The sequence below is a fragment of the Sinocyclocheilus rhinocerous genome, unplaced genomic scaffold (genome assembly GCF_001515625.1).
Source record: "Sinocyclocheilus rhinocerous isolate Xijiao unplaced genomic scaffold, SAMN03320098_v1.1 scaffold640, whole genome shotgun sequence".
NCBI classification, from domain to species: Eukaryota; Metazoa; Chordata; class Actinopteri; order Cypriniformes; family Cyprinidae; genus Sinocyclocheilus; species Sinocyclocheilus rhinocerous.
Genome location: NW_015666536.1, coordinates 224020 through 244585, shown reverse-complemented (window position 1 = coordinate 244585; position 20566 = coordinate 224020). Strand labels below are relative to the sequence as shown.

The 20566-nt window shown below is 37.9% G+C and overlaps 1 protein-coding gene across 1 annotated transcript; it reads left to right on the top strand.

Moving 5' to 3' along the window:
• The first annotated feature begins 1433 nt into the window (after positions 1–1433).
• ptchd4 (patched domain containing 4) lies at positions 1434–19597 on the top strand. Its single transcript, XM_016543903.1, has 3 exons — positions 1434–2282; positions 4359–4839; positions 17108–19597. Exons 1-3 carry the CDS (start codon positions 1677–1679, stop codon positions 18769–18771), a joined length of 2751 nt encoding a protein of 916 aa, XP_016399389.1. The 5' UTR covers positions 1434–1676; the 3' UTR covers positions 18772–19597.
• The last annotated feature ends 969 nt before the right edge of the window (positions 19598–20566 follow it).

The following is a 20566-nucleotide window of genomic DNA, read 5'->3' as shown; positions in this document are numbered from 1 at the left end:
GTGCATTCACTTCACTTCATAGGTTATGCCATTAGGGAAACATCAGTGAAAATTACAAATAACAATGGGAAATTATTCTAATGCAAGATCACAATTTTATTCTTCACTATTTACTTGGTTAAATCTATTTTTGACTGCTGCATTTTTTTTTTTTTTTTTTGCAAAAATGTTACAGACTTTTTCATCATGTTGCTATTTATTTACAGAGTATGAAATCATATAAATGAGTTATGGAGTACCCCAGTTTTTATTACAGGTTGTAAATTATATTTTAGATCATATTAAGTTAGAGCCTGAAGTAAGTTATGTCCCAGAACCACCATTTCACAAAAAAGGTGCTAAACAGTTCCTTAATCATGAATACAAAAACAAAACTAAGTGAATACAAATAAATTAACTAGACCGATACATCAATAAAAATAAATAAATAAATAAGAATAGTAAGATAAAATAATGATAATTTTCCAGTATGGAGAGTACAGTATTTTTATTTATTTTTTTGGTCTATTTTTTTCTATTGCATGCAGTCCGTGCATCTATTTTTGGTTCTGACAGTGTTCTGCTGTGCTCACTAAAAGAGGCTTTATAGCTACTTCTGCTCCACAACGAAATAAAAACATGAAGCTTTTAACATAGAAGAAAGGTTTAATTTTTCAAGACTTCAGGTCAGTTGTCTTCTAACTGAAGAATCACCCCAGGCTGATAGTGTATTCTATTTTATGTAGAGCACTGAGTCTCTGAGATGAAGGCTGTACAATATGCAGACAATCATGAAAAAAAGGAAAATATAGCAGCTTCATACGTTCATATTAGAGAAAGCTTTATTCAGAGTTGAATCATTTGCAAATAAAGTAGCCTATAGCACAAAATTAAAAAGATAGCATTACATATTATTTAGTATAAATCATAATGAAATGATAGGCTACTGTAAAGAATGTCAGGAATTGTCAAAGTAGCCTACTTAATAAGAAGCGAACAACGGACGGTTGCTATGGTTTCCTGTTAGAAGCGTCTATCGTATTCGCACAATTTTGTAGTTACTAAAACGTGAAAACGCTATTTAAATGCTTAAATAGAAATACTTACACTATAGTGTAAGTTAATGACGTTTATTAGTGTATTTATTATAGGCTTCGTTGGTGGTAAATAAGTCACTTCATCAGCAAGTCCTAAGGACTTAGATTTGAGTAGCCTCGTACATTTAACGTTATTTTTTGCTTGTCTGCATTGTAACTGCATTTGGCCTTCTGTGTGGACTGCCGCCCTTAAGATGGGAATGCCTCATTCATTAGTAATCGAGTGGCTATTTCAAGAGGTGAGTCCACGATCGTGAAGGGCTTTGAATCGCGCGTGTTCTTAAAAATGAGCCCCCACCCTCCCAGCATTTCCCAGTCGTGCCTCCTTCCATGCACACAGCAGCACATGGTTACAATCAAGCCCATAAATCAGGCGCCTCCGAATAGTCTGAATTAAGCACACATGCACATCAGACTGGGGCTGGCTGCTGTTGCAGCAGAAGAAGCGCGAGAAACAGTCACACATCAGGGGGATGGATGGAACCAAAAAGCTTCTATAGTGATCAATATCTCACTGTCTTTTGCAAATCGCTGCAGTGCTTCACAGGTGTACACTCGAGTATTCTCGTACGGATTGACTGAACTGGAGCCACATGTCACATGTGCTTCATAGGAAGAACCGGGGCATCATCTGCTGCAAGCTGGATCTGGAGGAGGATGCTGCGGCAAGTGATACACAGAGGGCTGAAATCTTCTTTCTACTGGCTGGGTTTGTTCGTGAGCAGGCATCCGGTGTTCTTCCTCACCGTCCCCGCAGTCCTGACCATCATTTTCGGATCCACGGTGCTGAGCCGGTTTAAGCCCGAAACGGACCTGGAGATCCTGGTCGCCCCGACGCACAGCCTCGCGAAGATCGAGCGGAGTCTCGCCAACAGCCTCTTCCCCATCGACCAGTCCAAGCACAAGCTGTACTCGGACCTGCACACCCCCGGCAGATATGGCAGGCTCATTCTGCTGGCCAAATCCGGAGGAAATATCCTGGAACTGGCCGAGCAGGTGCTCCAGGTGCACAAGAAGGTCGTGGATATGCATGTCAATTATAAAGGCTTCAATTACACTTTCGCGCATCTCTGTGTCCTGAGCCACCGGGACAAGAGATGCCTCCTGGATGATATCATCACCATATTCGAAGACATTCGCTTAGCTGTTCTGTCTAACAGCACTTTTTCCAAGGTCCCCGTGAGCTATCCGAATACAACATTAAAGGTAAGAGACATTGTCTGGCTGTGTTTCAAAACCTCGCGAGCCGCCTAACGAGACAGCGTTTTCCCGAGGTTTTTGAGACGCAGCCTTTGTGTGCTATGGAGCGACATTGCAACAATGAAACTGCAAAAACCATCTCGGCATATTGCGACTGTGCCTTATAAAACGCTCAGAATTATGAATAGACTCCGTGCTGCTGTATTCTAGTGTGTGCTGCCTCGGAATCAGCTGCATAGTTCTCACTCGAGAAGCCTGGTGATGCAATGTGCACTAGATAGAAGACACTCACAGAATCTAGACTTTTACAATTTATCCTGTTTTTTGTTTTGTTTTGTTTTTTCATGATAGATGCCTTGTGCAGTATATTCAATCAATAAAATTATGAGAACATATAACAAGCAATAGTATTAATTAAATACACTGTTTAGAATCCAGTATGAATTAGATAAGCTGTGTTAAATCATTCAAATGCAGACAGATCATTAAAAACACTGAGTTAATTGCAATTACAAGAACCACTAACATTATTCTGTATTAAGATTCCTTAAATTGTATTCACTTAAAATAGTTTTATGCAATTTTTGAAATGTTTTCCACACATACACAGGTCAATCAAACAATCAACTAACTAATAATTTTAAACAGAATAACAAACACATCCTGCCATCACAAGACAAGTTACTAAAAATAACAATAAAGCAACAATAGTTGTTGGGAAACAGTGAAACCATTCATGCTGTGGTTTGATATCAGCTTGTGTTTTCTTCTTGCCAGTTTTGCTTGTCTGACATTTAGCTAAAACACATTAAGTACACACTGCTTCCTTGAGAAACCTTTTTTTTTGTTTGTTATGGAAGACCATTTTAATACATTGTTGAAATGTGTTAAATCCATTCAAATACCAGAACAAATCCACACCAACATAGCTGCTCATTAACTGGCTTGCTGATTCTGCAAGTTACACATGATTATAATGTGGAATTAATATTAAAACGCAGCAGTGGCAGCAAGTCAGCCCTTGGCTCATATGCAAAAAAATTTTAACGGCCTCAAACTATAAGTGCAATGAAGAATCATAGAGTATAAGAAAAATACCATACCAAACACATTGTGTCGCAAAGAACTTTTACTGTATATCTCATTATTTTCATCTGAGTATAAATACATAATCTCTGTAAAGTAACAAGCCATCCAGATCTAACACAAGAGTAGTATTAGTACTAGTCAAAAATTATCAAGCAAGTTACCTAATTAATCAGATTGGAACTAACATAATTCTAAAATAACCAAGGCACAGCCAAACTTCACAATGTCAATACCAAACTACTTCACGCAAACTCAAACAATCGGCATGGCAGCCCAATGAAATATTCACATAACAGACATGCAAATGTAAAATGAATGTACTACTCACTTGTTTTAGTTGCACTTTCCAGGGCCTTCCTTTTGGCAAGTTCATCCTTCTGACTGACGTCTCCACCTTCTCTTTCCTCTTTAAGGCCCCACTTTTATGTTTGTATTTTATTGTCCATTCAAAACCTTACCAACTACGGAGCCCTGCACATATTTAAACAATTATTTATCATGGCCACAAATTATGAATTTGTTCCCTCATTTTAGTAAATGTGGACACGTTTTTTAATTCTTCCCTGTTTACTCGTAATGTAGTTTAAAAAAAAGACTAACACTGCAAATTACTTCAATGTGTTACTACTAATCCACTAATAAAACACTAAACTATACGATTTACAAATGTATAGTGTAAAAATGCGCAGTATATTGATTATTAACCAGAGATTCATTTAGATTTTATAGGATATATTTTATTATAAGATAAATTATTTGGAATAAGTTTTTATGATCAGTACATGGATGCTGCTTCTATTTCTTCCAGTAGCCCATATTACAGATCTCAATTAATTTGTTAATCAAACGTACCAATTATTTAACATTTTTTGACAGCAGTTGATTTTCCCTGATTGTAAAGTACACTTGTTAGATTGCATTCAAATTAAATTTCACTCATAAGTTTCCTTTAATGAAAGAGAGAAATTAGTAACTGGTTTGTTTTGCCTCTAGGATGGTCGAGTGTCCTTTATTGGCCATCAGCTGGGTGGCGTGGCCTTGCCTGTGAATAGCCGGGATCAACAAGTCAAGTTTGCTCGCGCCATCCAAATCACCTACTACCTCCGCAACCTTGGACCAGTGGTGCAGGACATCATTTCTGAGAAGTGGGAGAGTGAATTCTGTAAACTGGTTCACCAGCTGGCTACAGACAGCCAGGAATTACACATCCAGTCACTTTCGTCCTTCAGCTTATGGCGGGACTTCCACAAGACAGGCGTGCTGGCCAAGAGCGAGGTACTGGTCAGCTTGGTGCTGGTGCTCCTGGCGGCCACCATCTCCAGCTCTATGCGGGACTGCTTGCGTGGGAAACCCTTCCTGGGCCTGTTGGGCATCCTTACCATCTGCATCGCCAACGTGACGGCAGCTGGGATTTTTTTCATCTCTGATGGGAAATTTAACTCTACGCTGCTTGGGATCCCCTTTTTTGCCATGGGTAAGTGCGGCTTTGTTCACGGAGACTGCGGTGATTGTATGTAGGATTATTATAATTGCTGTGTGACTCCTCAGGAGGGGGAGGGGGGTGTAATTGTTTTCCATGGCAGTCATCGGGGTCAGTGCTTGAGCAACAATGGGCTTCATCATTACAGAAGGAGAATCTGTGATATTATGAATAGAAATGGAAGATATTTAGACATTTTTCAACATTTTTGTGGTACAATGAAAAGATCTGTGAACGTTTGCCTGAAAATTAAAATGAATATAAACTGATGTAGCATTAACATGATCTGCAGATCTGACTGATGGTATAGTTAATGTAGCCTACTGCTTATGATAAACCACTGAATGTCTCAGTAATTTGTTGGCGCTTTTACATAGAACAGAACCATGTGGTGGGCACATTGATCCAGCGCAGTGGTTCTCACCTGGTGGGTAGCAAGTCTGTTCTGATAGGGCCATCAACAGCAAGAAAAGAATTAACAAAGAAAACCAATGCAGAATGTAAATAATAATATGCAACGAAGAAGATAAGCATTTTTAGTTAGAATAGCAAAACAAAAAGATTTATAAACAGGGACAAAAAGGAAGAAAACACTTTCCACATATCTGAAAAAAGGAAGAAAACACTTTCCACGTATTGTTTTGTGTTGACGTCACAAGGCGTGCATCCAATCAAATTCTGCTGTATTTACATATTCATGTGATTTGGTAAAACCCAGCCAAATCAAGCAGATGTTACAATGGACAGGTTGAATGCCCTCATTGAGAAAACCATGAAAGAAGCAAAGTAAAACTAGACTACTGTCTTAAACATATTACACTAAAAGGATAAATATGGTTGGCTCCTGCTATAATGTGTGTTTGTTTCATATTCAGAGTACAGTACCATTGCAAGTTTGATAGTGCTCTTATACATTAAATAGCTCAATAAACAAGTATTTCATATCGAGTAGCTTACATTTTAAGCACGTTATTTTCCGTATTTTTGCTGTCAACTGGAATAGTTCCAACGAAGTCAGCCGTCTCCGAGCAACACCCTACAGTGCTGTTTTGTTCCTGAATGAATCAGTGTTTTGAACGAATTGGTTCAGTGAAAAATTCATTGACTCACATTAAGTCATTTGTCGCCACCTTCTGGCTGATATATCCTGTCGAGAGACAGAAAAAACGAAGTGGATAAGATGAAGAGCAATATAGAATAATACATTTCAGTATTTCATTTTTGATGACATTTTGTTTACTTTTGTACTATTTTGTTACTGTGTTGGATCCACTTGATGAAAAATGTCAGATTTAGTCTCCTCCATAATAGTGCCTGCCTGACTGAAACTTAATCCAGAATTATTAATAAAAAAAAAAAAATTTTTTTTTTTATATTAGATAGCAAACATGTCATTGCACCAATAATTGCAGTGTGAATCTAAAGGAACATTTTAGTCTGCAGAATATTCATCCTTTAATGACAATTAGCTCACTTTCTTTCTGTTGTTCGTGCATTTTGGGAGAATAATAAGGAACAGTCGTTAATTTCCAACAGTGCTGTGTTCTTTTTGACGTGTTATTTTTGTGGAGCACAATCTAGCAAGCTAAAACAAACTTGGAAATTGAACGAACTCCGAACTCAACACATCTCGCAGGTGTTAAAACACCCTTAGATTTTACACCTGTCTAGGTTGCATTAGATGCCCTTAGGTGACGACTGTCACAACCTTCAACTGAGTGGTACTAATTAGCTTCGGATATAAAGCGTGCCAATTTGTTTTCTCCTGTGGAGGTAGAATCATGATTCTCTCAAAACAAGGATATACAGGGTGCAAACGCACAATTATAACCTACAGAGAATAACTGCTTACAGCATTCTTACTCTCAGTCAGTTCCTGCGATGGGTTTGGTTATTGTAGCAGCGCAATAGCATAATCAACCATCAGTTACATGTGGCTGCCCAATTTAAGAAGACAGCAACATTGTCAGCGAAGAGACTGACTATACTGTAGGATTTTATGATCATGAATGTCCTTGTGAAGCTTGTGGATCAAAGGTAATAATGCTTGGTGCTGTACTGTATACTCACTTCTTAAGCTTCAGCCAACCGTTTACGGCGTCCCTAATGATCTGGACCCCTCAGATGCTCAGTCTTATTGCAAGGCTAGCCCAGCGTGAGAGATTAATTGCTCCCTGACCACTGGATTTTGAGCTCTTTGCACAATACCAGAGGACCTGTGATTTACTGTGCTTTCCATTTGAGCTTCGCAGGAAGGACAATCTGTAGAAATAGATTTTGTCCAGCCGGCGAAGATGAATGGTGATACTCTACAAGGCACATCACAATGTGCTGCGGGGACCCCGGGGACACGGGGTGGCTCCGTCGAGTTGGCAAAGTGACATTGGTTTCAAGTTTGTGGATGATTCTGAAAGTTTTTTTGATAGAATAGACACAATTGAAATCAAGGCTTTCCTCAAACAAATTTATAGTATGGCTTCAGAAGTCTGGGAATATAGTGCATAAGTTTGGACTACTTTTTATGTTTTTTCTTTGATCCTTTTTTAAACAGACATGTTCAAGCTACATTAAGCTACTTTGTCTTTAATGGGACAAAAAAAGGGTTGAAATGACACAAGGGTGAGTAAATAATGACAGAATATTCATTTTAGGGTGAACTGTCCCTTTAAAAGGACTTGGCAGAAGATGGATGCTCTGCAGAAAACAATGTGCGACGCTGTTGTCTGTGACAATGAATGGAGTGCATCATGCTATACCTTCAGTTTAAGTTTGGAGGTTATTTTTGTTCAGACGCATACAGCAAGGGGCCTATTTATAGACTTGCTTCCTGCCACACGTCTTAGTGGCAGAGTGGCGAATGCTTTGTTCTGCTGGGACAAATGACAGGATAGGAAATCAATGTCAGAGTACTCACTCACCTCCTGATCACCGTGCACATACAGTAAAGCTGTTTGCTGTTGACGTATGATGAGCCTTGATCATGAAAACCATAGGAATTATAAGGCTAGTTCTCATAATATCACATTTATAAAGATAAATAAATATCTTTAAAGGACAGAGATATGAATCAAAAATGTTATTTCTGTCGTTATTTACTCACCTACTGTTGTTTGTTCATGCACCACAAAAGGATTATTTTTAAAGAATCTTCAACTCTTAAAATGCCATTTTATGGTGAAAAAAAATCCACAAATTGTGTTCTGTCATGCAACTAGTTTTAATTTTTCAATCTGTGGTCCCCTTCACCCTCTCCAAAATAGTCGGGAGTCTGCTATGCTGAATATTTTGAAACTGACCAGATGCGAGAAGTTCACATGGTGAGCGAGTCATGTTGACAGCAAAGAAATGAAAATTCATAAAAGAAAAGAAAGGTGAAGCCAGAAACAGTGCAGTAGCACAATGCCAAAAAAGCTGAAATTATCCAAAAATTCATCAAAATAAAAAAAGCAAATTATGTTAAGTAGATTGTACAGACCATTGGTGCAAATGGTTTCTGCAATCTACACTGTAAAAAAAAATACTTTTTGAAGATTATCTCAATATGTTTTACAAGAAAATACTATTCTTTCAACATCAAAATTTCACATTTATTTCAGTGTGTTACTTGCAGTTTCTTTGTAAATTTTTGTGAAACTTACGAGCAATTTCTGAGCGAAAATTGTTTCAAAGTATATCCTACACCAAAAGTTTTGCGGTGTACTTAGGTTTATGACGCTTTTGGGAGATGCAGCCCAGGTCAGGATTAAGGCTGACATTACCAGTTCTACAAATGCTGATTTATTTTTCATGTTGTCACGTCATTGAAAATCGAATGGACAAAGACCCGTTTATGGTTGATGTTCTGTAGAAACTATATGTAGGCTTAAATGGAATTTCACAGCTCATCTACAAATGTTTAAACTTACTGAGTAAAATGCGGCATGCTAAACATGTCAGTTACAAAGAAAACATTGCTGCACCTTTAGTTTGATTTCCTATGAGCACATCCGTTTATGAAATTTGGCTAAAATATTATAATGATAGAGAAATGATAAGCATAAGAAATTAGATTGTTATATGAGAAAACAGATGAAAGATAAATAGATAACACTGACAAACACAAATGAAAGAACTAATCATAAAGCAGATAAAGCCAAAATTAGGAGAAAGATGACTAGATGTAGCTTGTTACTAGAATACAGCTGTTTTACTAGAATACAGCGTGTTTTGAAAACGCCTGAATTGTGCTACTGGAAAAATGTAGTTAAGTTAGTGTCTGGGTTTAAAGGTGTGTATGTCTGTTGTGAGTAAGTGTGTGTGCAGTGGCGTAGTCACTCCCCAGCACGTCAGTCCTATTGATCGAGCTCATTTAGGGCCACAGACTGTGGAACAGCATGTGCCCTGGGATCTGGACCGTCTCCTTGCAATTCTCTCCACACAAGCATGATTGTGCCTGGTCATGGCTAACACACATTCACAGTGCCTGGGAAGCCCAATCCCATCTCAGTCACCATTCTAGAAACAAACACGTGCAACCGCCAGCATTTACAGCAGACCTTTGCTGTCTCCCGCAGGAAAATATAGATGATGGGGTGTTAGTAGATTGAAAACCGGCCATGGTGAATGGCATTGATTTGCCTCTGTGCTAGAGGGCAAGAGCAAGTCCTGGGGAAGAGATTAGGGGTCTTACAGATGAACTACTTATCACAAATGTCTTCAAGCGTCACATATTACATGCCATTAAGCCTGTGGCTGGATAATTTGCCATTGTCAGGAGGAAGAATCAGGATGAGAAAGGTTTGTTGAACATCGCAAGCCAAGAGAAAAAAATTATTTTGCATAGTTTGGTCAGGCATGATGTGCGACCACTGAATCGGTGCGTGAAATAGAAATAGTAATAGTAATTCTTCATTCTCCCTCCATTTGTCATTAATATTCCAGTCCTTTTATCCTTCAGCTGTATGATTTTTGTTTCACTTTTTTTTTCTTTTTCGGATTGAATAATGGAATAATTGGCATTAGAAATACAAGTGTTTTGGATTGAAGCTGTTTGGACAATAATTTTACTGTCATATATGCTTCTATGCCACTAAAAGGAAAAGTGATGTTTTTATTGTGGGAGTACAATTGTTAAGAGAAATAGATCTTCCGGTGAAGGCCTTGAACACACTGACATACACTGACAGTGGCACGTTTTACGATGACATGAAATGCTGTCATAGATTGTAAGGCATATAGAAAGTGAGTGATGGAAAAGGGCGATCATGAGCCATTCAAGCACTTTCTTGATTGCTGCTTTCCTTTTACGACTGTAGTTCATTGTCTTTTTGATATCAAAGTAGCCTCATTACTTTGTGCAAAACTGATAATGAACAATTAAATTGTCCTCCTAGTGGGTTTGAGGTCAAGAAATGATTTTCAATAGTTGAAATAGTGTGGCCCGTGGCACAGTAAATGCAGGGCGTTTTGTTCAGCTCATTTGGCGTCTCAGCAGAAAAGTAGGCCATAAGAAAGATCTGAAAGTTTTAGCTATTCATTTGAGATTGATATAAAGCCCCAACTTTTTTATTAGTCTTCTTTTATTGGACAGTCTTTTTCATATGTGAAGACTTTGTACTTTCTCTTGGCTATTTTTACATCCGTTCTTTATGTTTAGAAAAAAAGAGATCTTAGGTCAGTTTGTTATGTCTTATTTATAAATCTATTGATCAAAGAAATTTATATTTTATTCAGCGAGGATGCTTAAACTGATCAAAAGTGATAGTACAGACTTTAACATTGTTACAGAAAAAAATAAAAATAAATGCTCAGCTAAGATTTAAAATGGAAACTTATTCACTGCCAAACACAGCTAAATTATGGTTCTTAAAGTCAACAGCAGGATTGATGAGATTGATGAGGTCCACTCCAATGAAATTACGTGTGTGTGAACTCAAGCCCTCTGCTGATTTACATGTGGTGCATTTGCACAAGCTTTTTCATTAGCAGTTGCAGATGCGGCAGATGTGTGGGGTGCCACAAGAAGCAGCAGGTTTTCAATACAATGATTCTCATTACGAGTCACACCATCCTCTCCATCTTCTGACTGCAATCATTTGACTGTTGAGTTTTGTGCAGATTGCACACCTAATCCTTAGCAGCGGGATTAACGGTGAGATGTGATGTGTGCCGTGTTAAGATAAGGACATTTTTACTGTCAAAGGAAATGCTAATTTTGGGTACTTTTGTAATGCAGCATTCTCAGCCTGTTTTATTTTGTATTTTTTAATGAGAAGTGCTGCCTTTATACTGGTTATGTCATGCAACAAAATGAAGCAGTTTTTTAAAGCTTTTGCACTGCAAAAGCAAGATATATTTATTTGATAAATAAATGTGGGGTAAGAAACTTTTTATTTACTGAAAAAATTGTTCAAATATTTTTTATTAAATAAATAAAAAAAAATCCCGATTAGAAAAATTTTATTTGTTAAATGTATTTTTTCTTCATTTAAAAAAAAGATATGAATACATAAAAAGCATATTAATAACCCCAAAAATGAAAATGGCTGAAAATGTACTCACCGTAAGGCCATCCAAGATGTAGATGAGTCTGTTTCTTCATCAGAACAGATTTGGAGAAATTTAGCGTTACATCACTTGCTCACCAATTATTGTGATGTTTTTATCAGCTGTTTAAACTCTTATTCTGACGGCACCCATTCACTGCAGGAAATGCATTGGGGAATTACTCCAAATCTGGTTAATTATTCCTTTAAATCAAGCCATTTTTGTTGTAGTATTTGCCACAAAGAAGAACTATGACGATAATGGCATGTTGCATATCCAAAAAATGTGGTAATACCATTTGAAAATAAATATAAATTGCAAAATAAATAACTAAAAAAATTCTGCACTACTTCCAGAATATCTGTTCAGAGGATATATAGGCTATTGTACATGTCTTGTCAGTGCAGCACAGAAAGACTGATGCAGTATGGAAATCTGTGTAATATTTTCCCCATCTTCTGTCACAACTGGACATGCTTTATGAGAGGTGTACGGAGGGTCCATCCGTAGGGTGTTTTCCTGCCAGTGATGGATGTGTTTGCAGCTGCTCTGGTGCTGAAGTTTTAAAGCAGTAATTTAGTTTAATGACTCACTGCACTGCAGCGAGACAGGTGATGCAGCTCTTTATATTGAAGACACGGCCTCAGAGTAGCTTTCCTCCAGCCGGCGCCGGCTGGAACCGTCCACGGGAGGCCTGTGAGAAACTGCCCTCTTTAGCTATGTGGAATGTTGTACCTGTTCACCAGCACCCGGAGACATGAGGTACAGCCCTTTATTTCCTATCGTACCCCTTGTGAGACTTGCAGCGAACACTGCAGTTCAGTTCCCAGGTGTTCTCACAAAGTAGCATGGGAAAAACACTCTGGGGGAGGGAATTCACTATGAATAAATTGCGCCCACTGTTTATTTGTGCAAGCGGTCTGCATTGTTTCAGCACCCAATTCACTAAAGGAATTATGCAAATCATGTAACACCCAAACATACCCACAAATCAAAAAAACACAGTTTGCGCAGTGCAATTTCTCCTTTTTCAGGTCAGTTCTGAGTGTTGTGTAGGATGCTTTTACCACAATCCTGTTTACTACCCAGGGATCTGAATCTGCTTTTTGAAATACCGGAAGTCTGCTCGACTACCATTGTTGGGAAGTAACTGACTAAAAGTAGAGACACAACACAAAAAAAAAGCTTTTTTTAAAGTTGAGAATAAAATAGACTATTGGAGTATGTTTTACAAGAAAATGTGATATTTTTAAGTAGAAAGACTACAATCATATTTGATTCAATGTGTTACTTATGTTGTTTTTCAGTGTATTAACAGTGAACTACATGTTTCAGTATCTCATCTATAACAGTGTTTCATGTTTCTCTCTCTTGCTGGAAAGTCTGATTCATTGGTGAATCAGTATGTTTGGGCATTTCATGTAAATGAACAGATTCAAAATGAATCACACATTTGAGTCCCTATCTGTTCATCGTTTAGATTTGAAAAATTATAGTATTTTGTTGTATTTACTATAAATTGACCTGTTCAAATTTAGATTTGTTTATATATTATTATTATATAAAATATGGTCACGCCATACAATAAGGTTTTATTTGTTAACATTAGTTAACTACATTCGTTAAGTAAGGGATAATGTACATCAAGCCGGTTGTTATCTCAGAATAACCCCCGACAGGGTGATCAGGACCAGGTGGTCTTGTATCACCCTGAAGGGGGTTATTCTGAGATAACAACCGGCTGGATGTACATTAACCCTGCTTATTACACGGCTACTTGCCTCAGAAGTAAATAATTAGACACAAAATATTGATTTGAGTTGAAATATTTGAACGCAAAGCTTCCGTGAACACCGCAGTTGCAAGCAAGTGGCAAGTTCAAACTAGACGGACATTTAAGGGATACGGTGCAGTCAAACCACATATTACACAACATTTCACCACATAAATAATTATGCCGATAAAAGATTTAAGACAAAAATGTTTTAAAATCTTACCAGCTTGTTAGTTACCTTATAATCCATAACAGCGTACAAAACAATCGTAGCAGAATGCACTGGAATGGTACTAAATGTGATACAAAACTCTTTTCAGAATGACATGGCGATTTCTTCAGTGTGGGCTGAGAATGAATCACCACAACATAAATGGAGTGTCATCAGGCTGCTGGTCAAGGGCAGAAAGAAAATGTTCTCAGTTCTAAAGGTCTAATGAAACAGGACAAAGAGACAAAACATGACTAAACTGCATATCTGCCTTCAAGCCTTTTTTGTCTTATGCTCCCCAGCAACCCCATCAAGGAGGCTTAAGCCTATCTTCATCTACACCAAATCAGAAAAAAATGTTTCTTATTATACTACATATCATTTAGAATTAACATTTATATAATCCAAATGGCCATTATTATTAGGACCCACTTTTTTCCCCTTAAAAAGTCAGGAAATTGTTAAGCTGTTAATTACAAAGAAAAAAGATGAATAGCTTTTAATTACTATAATCTTTTAGTAACCTTAATATTTTCTCATTTCTGTTTTATAGGTTTAATCTTGCCAAGTACCTCCACAAACTTGCTTAAGTGCCCCCTGCAGTAGCTGGGGATCACTGGGTTAGCACTTTAACAAATATAAGAAAAATATTCTCCATTATATTCTATCCAATATAAATGTATTCAGTTATTAATATCCACTATTATGTTATTCTATTATTCGCTTCTCCTTTGAAACACAATTTCTTTGTGACAAACTTAATTTTAGACAGTCTTGTGACAGTATGCATAAGCTTACTCCTAAAATAGCATACTACATCTACTGTATGGCAGTGATTTTTCAAACAAGTTATGTCAAAGGGGGCCCATCCATTCAAGGGTGTAAATTAAATCGGGGCCACTAGAGGAGCGCGTATAGCAAAGTGACATCTTGAAACAAGACACTTTTTGCCACAGCAGCAGCGCCAAACGTTAAGGAGTGCAGCAGCAAATAGAGTGTATTCAAAGCTGAAAGCACAAAGCCGTGAGCTGGCACAAGGGTGCCGCTTATACATCACAGAATAAGACAGAGATTATTGAGGCATTTAAAATAAAACCATTTCAACAAAGTCTAGGATGATTTCACTCGACCAGCACTTGCGTAATAGGGCCAATGGGGCTCTCACTGTTCCTGAACGTGGAGTAGTGAGTGACCTATTGCTGTTCCAGACATACATATACATTTACTCATCATACTTCAACATGATCATATATCATTAACATACAACAGTGAGGACATATAGGAGCAAACCCACTAAACAATATTTTCACTGCATACTGTACTTTTCACACCTGCAATCCAAACTTGATCCAAATTGCTAAAATGAAGTATATGCCATGCTTTTAATCACAAACAACCCTTTCTATGCAAAATAGCACAGATTACATTTTATTCACATACATTTTTTTTATTAACATAAATTCATTGAGTGATTGAAAAGAGCAATATAACATGGCATATATATGTGCATTGTAGTAGACAATGTAGGAGAAGCTTTTAAAGTGTAGACTGCCAAGTTACAAGCTAAATATAATTTAAACTACAGCCATGCCACCATTTGAAAAACTATATGAAAAACTAGTTAAATTAAAAATTTAATTTCTATAATTTCTATAATAGCGTAGGTAACACTTTACAATAAAGTTGCATTTGTTAATATTAGTTAATGCATTAGTTACATTAACTAACAATGAGTAGTATATTTTTACAGCATTGATAAACCTTTGTTAATGTTAATAAAAAGCAATTGTTCATGTTAGTTCCCAGTGAATTAATGTTAACAGATAAAACGTTGTGGAGTTCAGTGTTCTGAGGCAATTTTGACAAGTATATTGCTTTGAGACATTCAGTGGGAAAGCATTATTTTGTTTTTTTGCAAAATTTACAGAAATGTTGCTTTTATTATTTTGTGCTTATTGTACAAAACATACTTGCATTCTTATTTTTATTCTTCTTATGATATGTGGTTGTTTGAAATGTGTATATATATATATATATATATATATAAAACAAAGATTATTGGAATATGTTTACAAGAAAATACTATTTCAGTTTTTCTACTTCAGAATTTCACATTTAATTCAATGTTACTTGCTGTTTCTTTGTAATTGTTGTTGAAATTTACTACTTTTCTGAGTGAAAATTCTCTCTGTGCCTATTATTTATTTCTTTTTTCAATGTAATTGTTGTAGTCTATTAGCGAAACACAAATAAAACTTTCCTGGTTGGGAATTACTGAACTAAATGAATTAGCCTCCATCAGCCAAGAGATTACAATTCCATTTCCATTTAGCAAAAATGAAGTGAAACTTTATTTATCATGCATTAATCTTGCAATTTTTTGAACATTTTCCAAATAATAAATGGCACTCACTTCATGAATCTAATTAATCTTCTTAATTGGAGAATTCAAAAGAATTGCTCAAGCAGTAATAGTGTTGTTCATGAGATGGCAGGGTCAGCAGCTAATCACAAATTAAATTCTTTGTACATTGGTTTTGTTGATCTAATTAATTTGGCAAGTAGTGACCCATGTTCACGCTCAGATGTCTGAATGTTTCATTTCTACCAAACTTTGTGTTTAGTAGTTTAGGTTTAAATTGCCATTTAGCAGCTGCTTTTTATTCAGAGCAGCTTCCTGTGATTGAAGGGACATCCCTTTCGGAGCAACCTGAGGCTAAGTGCCTATCTTAAGCATGCTTGATGAGAAGAAGAAAGATTGTGATGCCCCTTCTATGAGTGTATGCTACTGAACATGCAGTCTTTGTATTAGCAACCTGGATCTTCGGCCACTGGGTGACCACCAGCCCACCACGTGCCTTCCTCATCTTGCAGATGAATTCACACAAGCTAATGGACTTGTTTTTCCTCTTAATAAAGCTAAAAGCAGGGAAAGCCGGTCCATCTGACTCATTACATTGGCGTAATCCTTTATGGTTAATTAGGTTTTTCTCAGTGGCTTGTCAGGTCAATGAAAATTTATGATTTTGTAGAAAGAGGTAAGAGAGTAGTTTTTGTGACATATTCTTGACAGCGACAGCAACAGCGTGCGTAGAGATGTCCTTGATGCTGAGTGAAATATTTAGTGGATGGATGAAAGTCAAAAGTATTAAAATGTTCAAAGGCGTCATTGTGCACACACTAGATGTGATGTATGAGCCTATCTATCTATCTACAAAAAAAAGCATTTTCACTTGTAATATTAGACTTTTGGCCTCTACTGTACAATTTAATCATGGCAAATTAAGTATTCATATAATTGCTGAAAATAAATGAACGTTAATTTAACACATTTGTAATTTATTTAATTTATCTATTTATAGAAATTAATATCCAAAATCAAACTTGATTGAGGGCTGTTTTGTATATTGTAAATTTTAGGACAAGTAGTTTGGAATGTATATTTGTAATTAATTTAATTCAGATGCTTAAAATTCACTGGAAAAAAAGTACAAAAAGAATATTGCCTACTGAAACTTGGCTGTTGTTAGATTTTGGAACTGACACAACTAACACTATAATCAGTTTTCACTCAATGCTAATAATATGAAAATGGGCAATTAATCACCCTGGCTGATATATCGGTCTTACACTAATCATGTTTTATATTTTTGTAGATTATATTTATGCTGACATTGCACATGCCGTGTAATCAATTTTCTCTGTGAATTTTCCATGCATCAAACTATAAATAGCTTCTTTTTTGTTTTCAGGACATGGAACGAAGGGTGTGTTTGAGCTTCTGGCAGGCTGGAGAAGAACCAGAGAGAGTTTGCCCTTCAAGGAGAGAGTGGCAGATGCGTTCGCCGACGTGATGGTGTGCTACACCATGACTAGCTCACTCTATATTATCACCTTCGGCATGGGTGCCAGCCCTTTCACCAACATCGAATCCGTGAAGGTCTTCTGCCAGAGCATGTGTGTAGCAATCCTGGTGAACTACTTCTACGTATTTTCATTCTACGGCTCCTGTCTGGTGTTTGCCGGGCAGCTGGAGCAAAACCGCTATCACAGCGTCTTCTGCTGCAAGATCCCCTCAGTGGAGTATCTGGACCGCCAGCCCACTTGGTTTAAGACCATGATGAGTGATGGCCACGACTTGTCTACGCACCACGACAGCGCACCGTACCAGAACCACTTCATTCAGCACTTCCTGAGGGAGCATTACACAGAATGGATTACCAACACCTACGTCAAGCCTTTTGTGGTTATCCTCTACCTGATTTACGCCTCCTTTTCGTTCATGGGATGTTTACAAATCAGCGATGGCTCCAACATAATTAATCTGCTAGCTAGTAATTCACCCAGTGTGTCGTTCGCCCTGACCCAACAGAAATACTTTAGCAACTACAGTCCGGTGATTGGGTTTTACATCTACGAACCTATTGAGTATTGGAACTCCACAGTACAGGAGCACCTCAAGACGCTGGGCCAGGGCTTTAATAAGATTTCATGGATCGATAATTACTTTCACTATCTGAGGGTCGTGAATGTCAGCGCCTCAACCAAAAGTGATTTCATTAACATCCTCAAGACTTCTTTTCTGAGGAGCCCAGAATATCAACACTTTGTGGACGACATCATTTTCTCCAAAAATGGAGACGAGTACGACATCATCGCATCCAAGATGTACTTGGTGGCCAGGACGACTGAGAAGACCAGGGAGGAGGTCGTGGAGCTGCTGGAGAGGCTTCGACCTCTCTCCCTCATAAACAGCATCAAGTTCATCGTTTTCAACCCAACGTTCGTGTTCATGGACCGCTACAGTTCCTCCATCATCTCCCCCATCTTAACATCGGGATTCAGCGTGCTCACTATTCTCATCCTCACCTTCTTCCTGGTCATAAACCCACTGGGGAACTTCTGGTTGATTTTGACTGTCACCTCTGTGGAACTGGGTGTCTTGGGTCTCATGACGCTCTGGAATGTAGACATGGACAGCATCTCTATCCTGTGCCTTATTTATACTCTCAACTTTGCCATGGATCACTGTGCCCCCCACCTCTACACGTTCGTACTGGCCACTGAGCACACGCGGACTCAGTGCATCAAGATCTCTTTAGAGGAGCATGGGGCCGCTATTTTGCAGAACACCTCGTGTTTTGTGATTGGGATAATGCCTCTTCTCTTTGTGCCTTCTAACCTGACCTACACACTGTTCAAGTGCTCCCTTCTCACAGCCGGCTGCACAGTGCTGCACTGTTTCGTCATCCTACCGGTGTTTTTGACATTCTTCCCGCCCTCTAAGAAGCGGCACAAGAAAAAGAAACGGGCAAAACGGAAAGAGCGGGAAAGAGAGAGGGAGCGGGAGAGGGAGAGAGAGGAAATCGAGTGCATTGAAGTCAGGGAAAACCCGGACCACGTAACCAATGTTTGATTGAAAGATGTCTGTGAACATAATTGGTAAGATATCAGCTCCTGTCCACTAGGGGGCGACGTCAGACAGCACTTCACAGGTCCAGAGGTGGCCAAGTCTGGCACTCTTGCCCCTGGGGTGACCCTCGCGACCCCAGCAATCAACAACAGTGCTGTCCAGAGTTAAAAACCCCTTCTCACTCATTTCTTGTGTACACTTCGTCCAGAACAGTGTATAACATCTGCAGTTGCTAGATTACATTAGCCGTTAACATGAAAGGTTTGCGCAAGAAGGTTGTCTGTATACATGAACTAATACAAAAGACCTAAACAGAAGGCCTCCAAAAATGTTAGCATGAATCTATAAGCAGGTGGTTTCCTGCTTATTTTAGATCTCTAGGGGTATTCCCAAGGGTATTCATATATGTTTTGCAAGAGCAGATATCACAATAAGTACATTTGCTCTTATTTAGCACCAACACGATTCTTTTTGGTCACTCCGTGTTTTTCTAACAGTTATGCACCTCACGTTTTTCCAGCCTTGTGCTTACATAATTAATCAAGACCAACTCTGTTTAAAAATAACTATGTGAAAAATAGTAGCGAACGGAAGTAGCAGTTTTCAGCATCCATCAAATTATGCAGCACTCTCCTACAAGCAACACTTGGCATGCATTTATCACAAATGTCCTGTAGCAAATCTAATAGTGTGTTTGCAGTTTCTCTGGTAGCAGTTATTTAGACGTATTCACTGAGACTCCCCCCGAGAGGTCCCACCTTATACCTGGAAAATATCCTCTGAGCAAAGCATTAATGGTCAATAGAATGATTTATTAAGGATTGTAAAAGGTGTTGTTCTCCTTTAAATGTTCAGTGAAAGTACATTTGTCAAATTTGACATTTAGCAGATATTCAGACTGTAATTTGTTTTACTCTTCCGGGTAAATAAACCGTGTCAGAAGGTGTTCTGTGTGGAGACCACCGACATGAATCACTAAAATGTTTTGCGTATAATATTAAACTGCATATGCCATTTAAAAAAGGTTTTCCAAAACACCCAAGTGACATTCATGAGAAAAGAGACTTGTAGCATGTCTTAAAGCTGCATTGATATGGTCTGTTTGTTTACTTGCTTGTGTGTTTGTTTGTTACAAAACCACAAATCTTGCACCTGTTCATGTAGTTAAACTGAGCAATGAAAAAGAGATTAGAGAGTTTTCCTTTCTGTTGTTTTGTTATTTTGCACATTAGACAGATTCACTGATGGCTGTCGTCTAAAAATATACAGTACATGTCAAATGACAAGAGTAGATATTGTTTTTGAGTGTAGCATGTGTTTTGTCTCTATTTGTGTGTGTTTGAGCAGTGCAGATGATATACACTGTGTTCACGCTGAAGAAATATCTTGCACAAATCAATATAAAGGTATCAAGGTACATTCTTGTGGAAATTAGTATGTCTGTTATGTTAGAATTGTCGGTTCTCTTGTCCAGAGGAATATTAGGCATTGCATCAGGTGGTGATGTGTATTAACAAAGTAGTCGATCCAGACCTTTTTGATCTATGGGTTATTTTATGTCACAAATCCGTACACTTTCAGAAAAAAAGACACAAAAGTTGTCACTGGGGCAGTACCTTTTCAAAAGGCACACCTTTGTACCTAAAGAGTCCATATTGGTACCTTAAAGGTACATATTAGTACCTAAAGTGTACATATTAGTACCTAAAGTGTACATATTAGTACCTAAAAGGTACAAAAGTGTACCTTTTGTAAAAGGTACCGCCCCAGTGACAACTTTTGTACCTTTTTTCTCAGA

Excerpts from the sequence above, each read along its gene's own strand:
- ptchd4 (XM_016543903.1), top strand. The coding sequence starts at position 1,677 with ATGTGCTTCATAGGAAGAACCGGGGCATCATCTGCTGCAAGCTGGATC. Across the intron at positions 2,283-4,358 it reads ATCCGAATACAACATTAAAG|GATGGTCGAGTGTCCTTTAT; the intron begins GTAAGAGACATT and ends TTTTGCCTCTAG. Across the intron at positions 4,840-17,107 it reads GATCCCCTTTTTTGCCATGG|GACATGGAACGAAGGGTGTG; the intron begins GTAAGTGCGGCT and ends TTTTGTTTTCAG.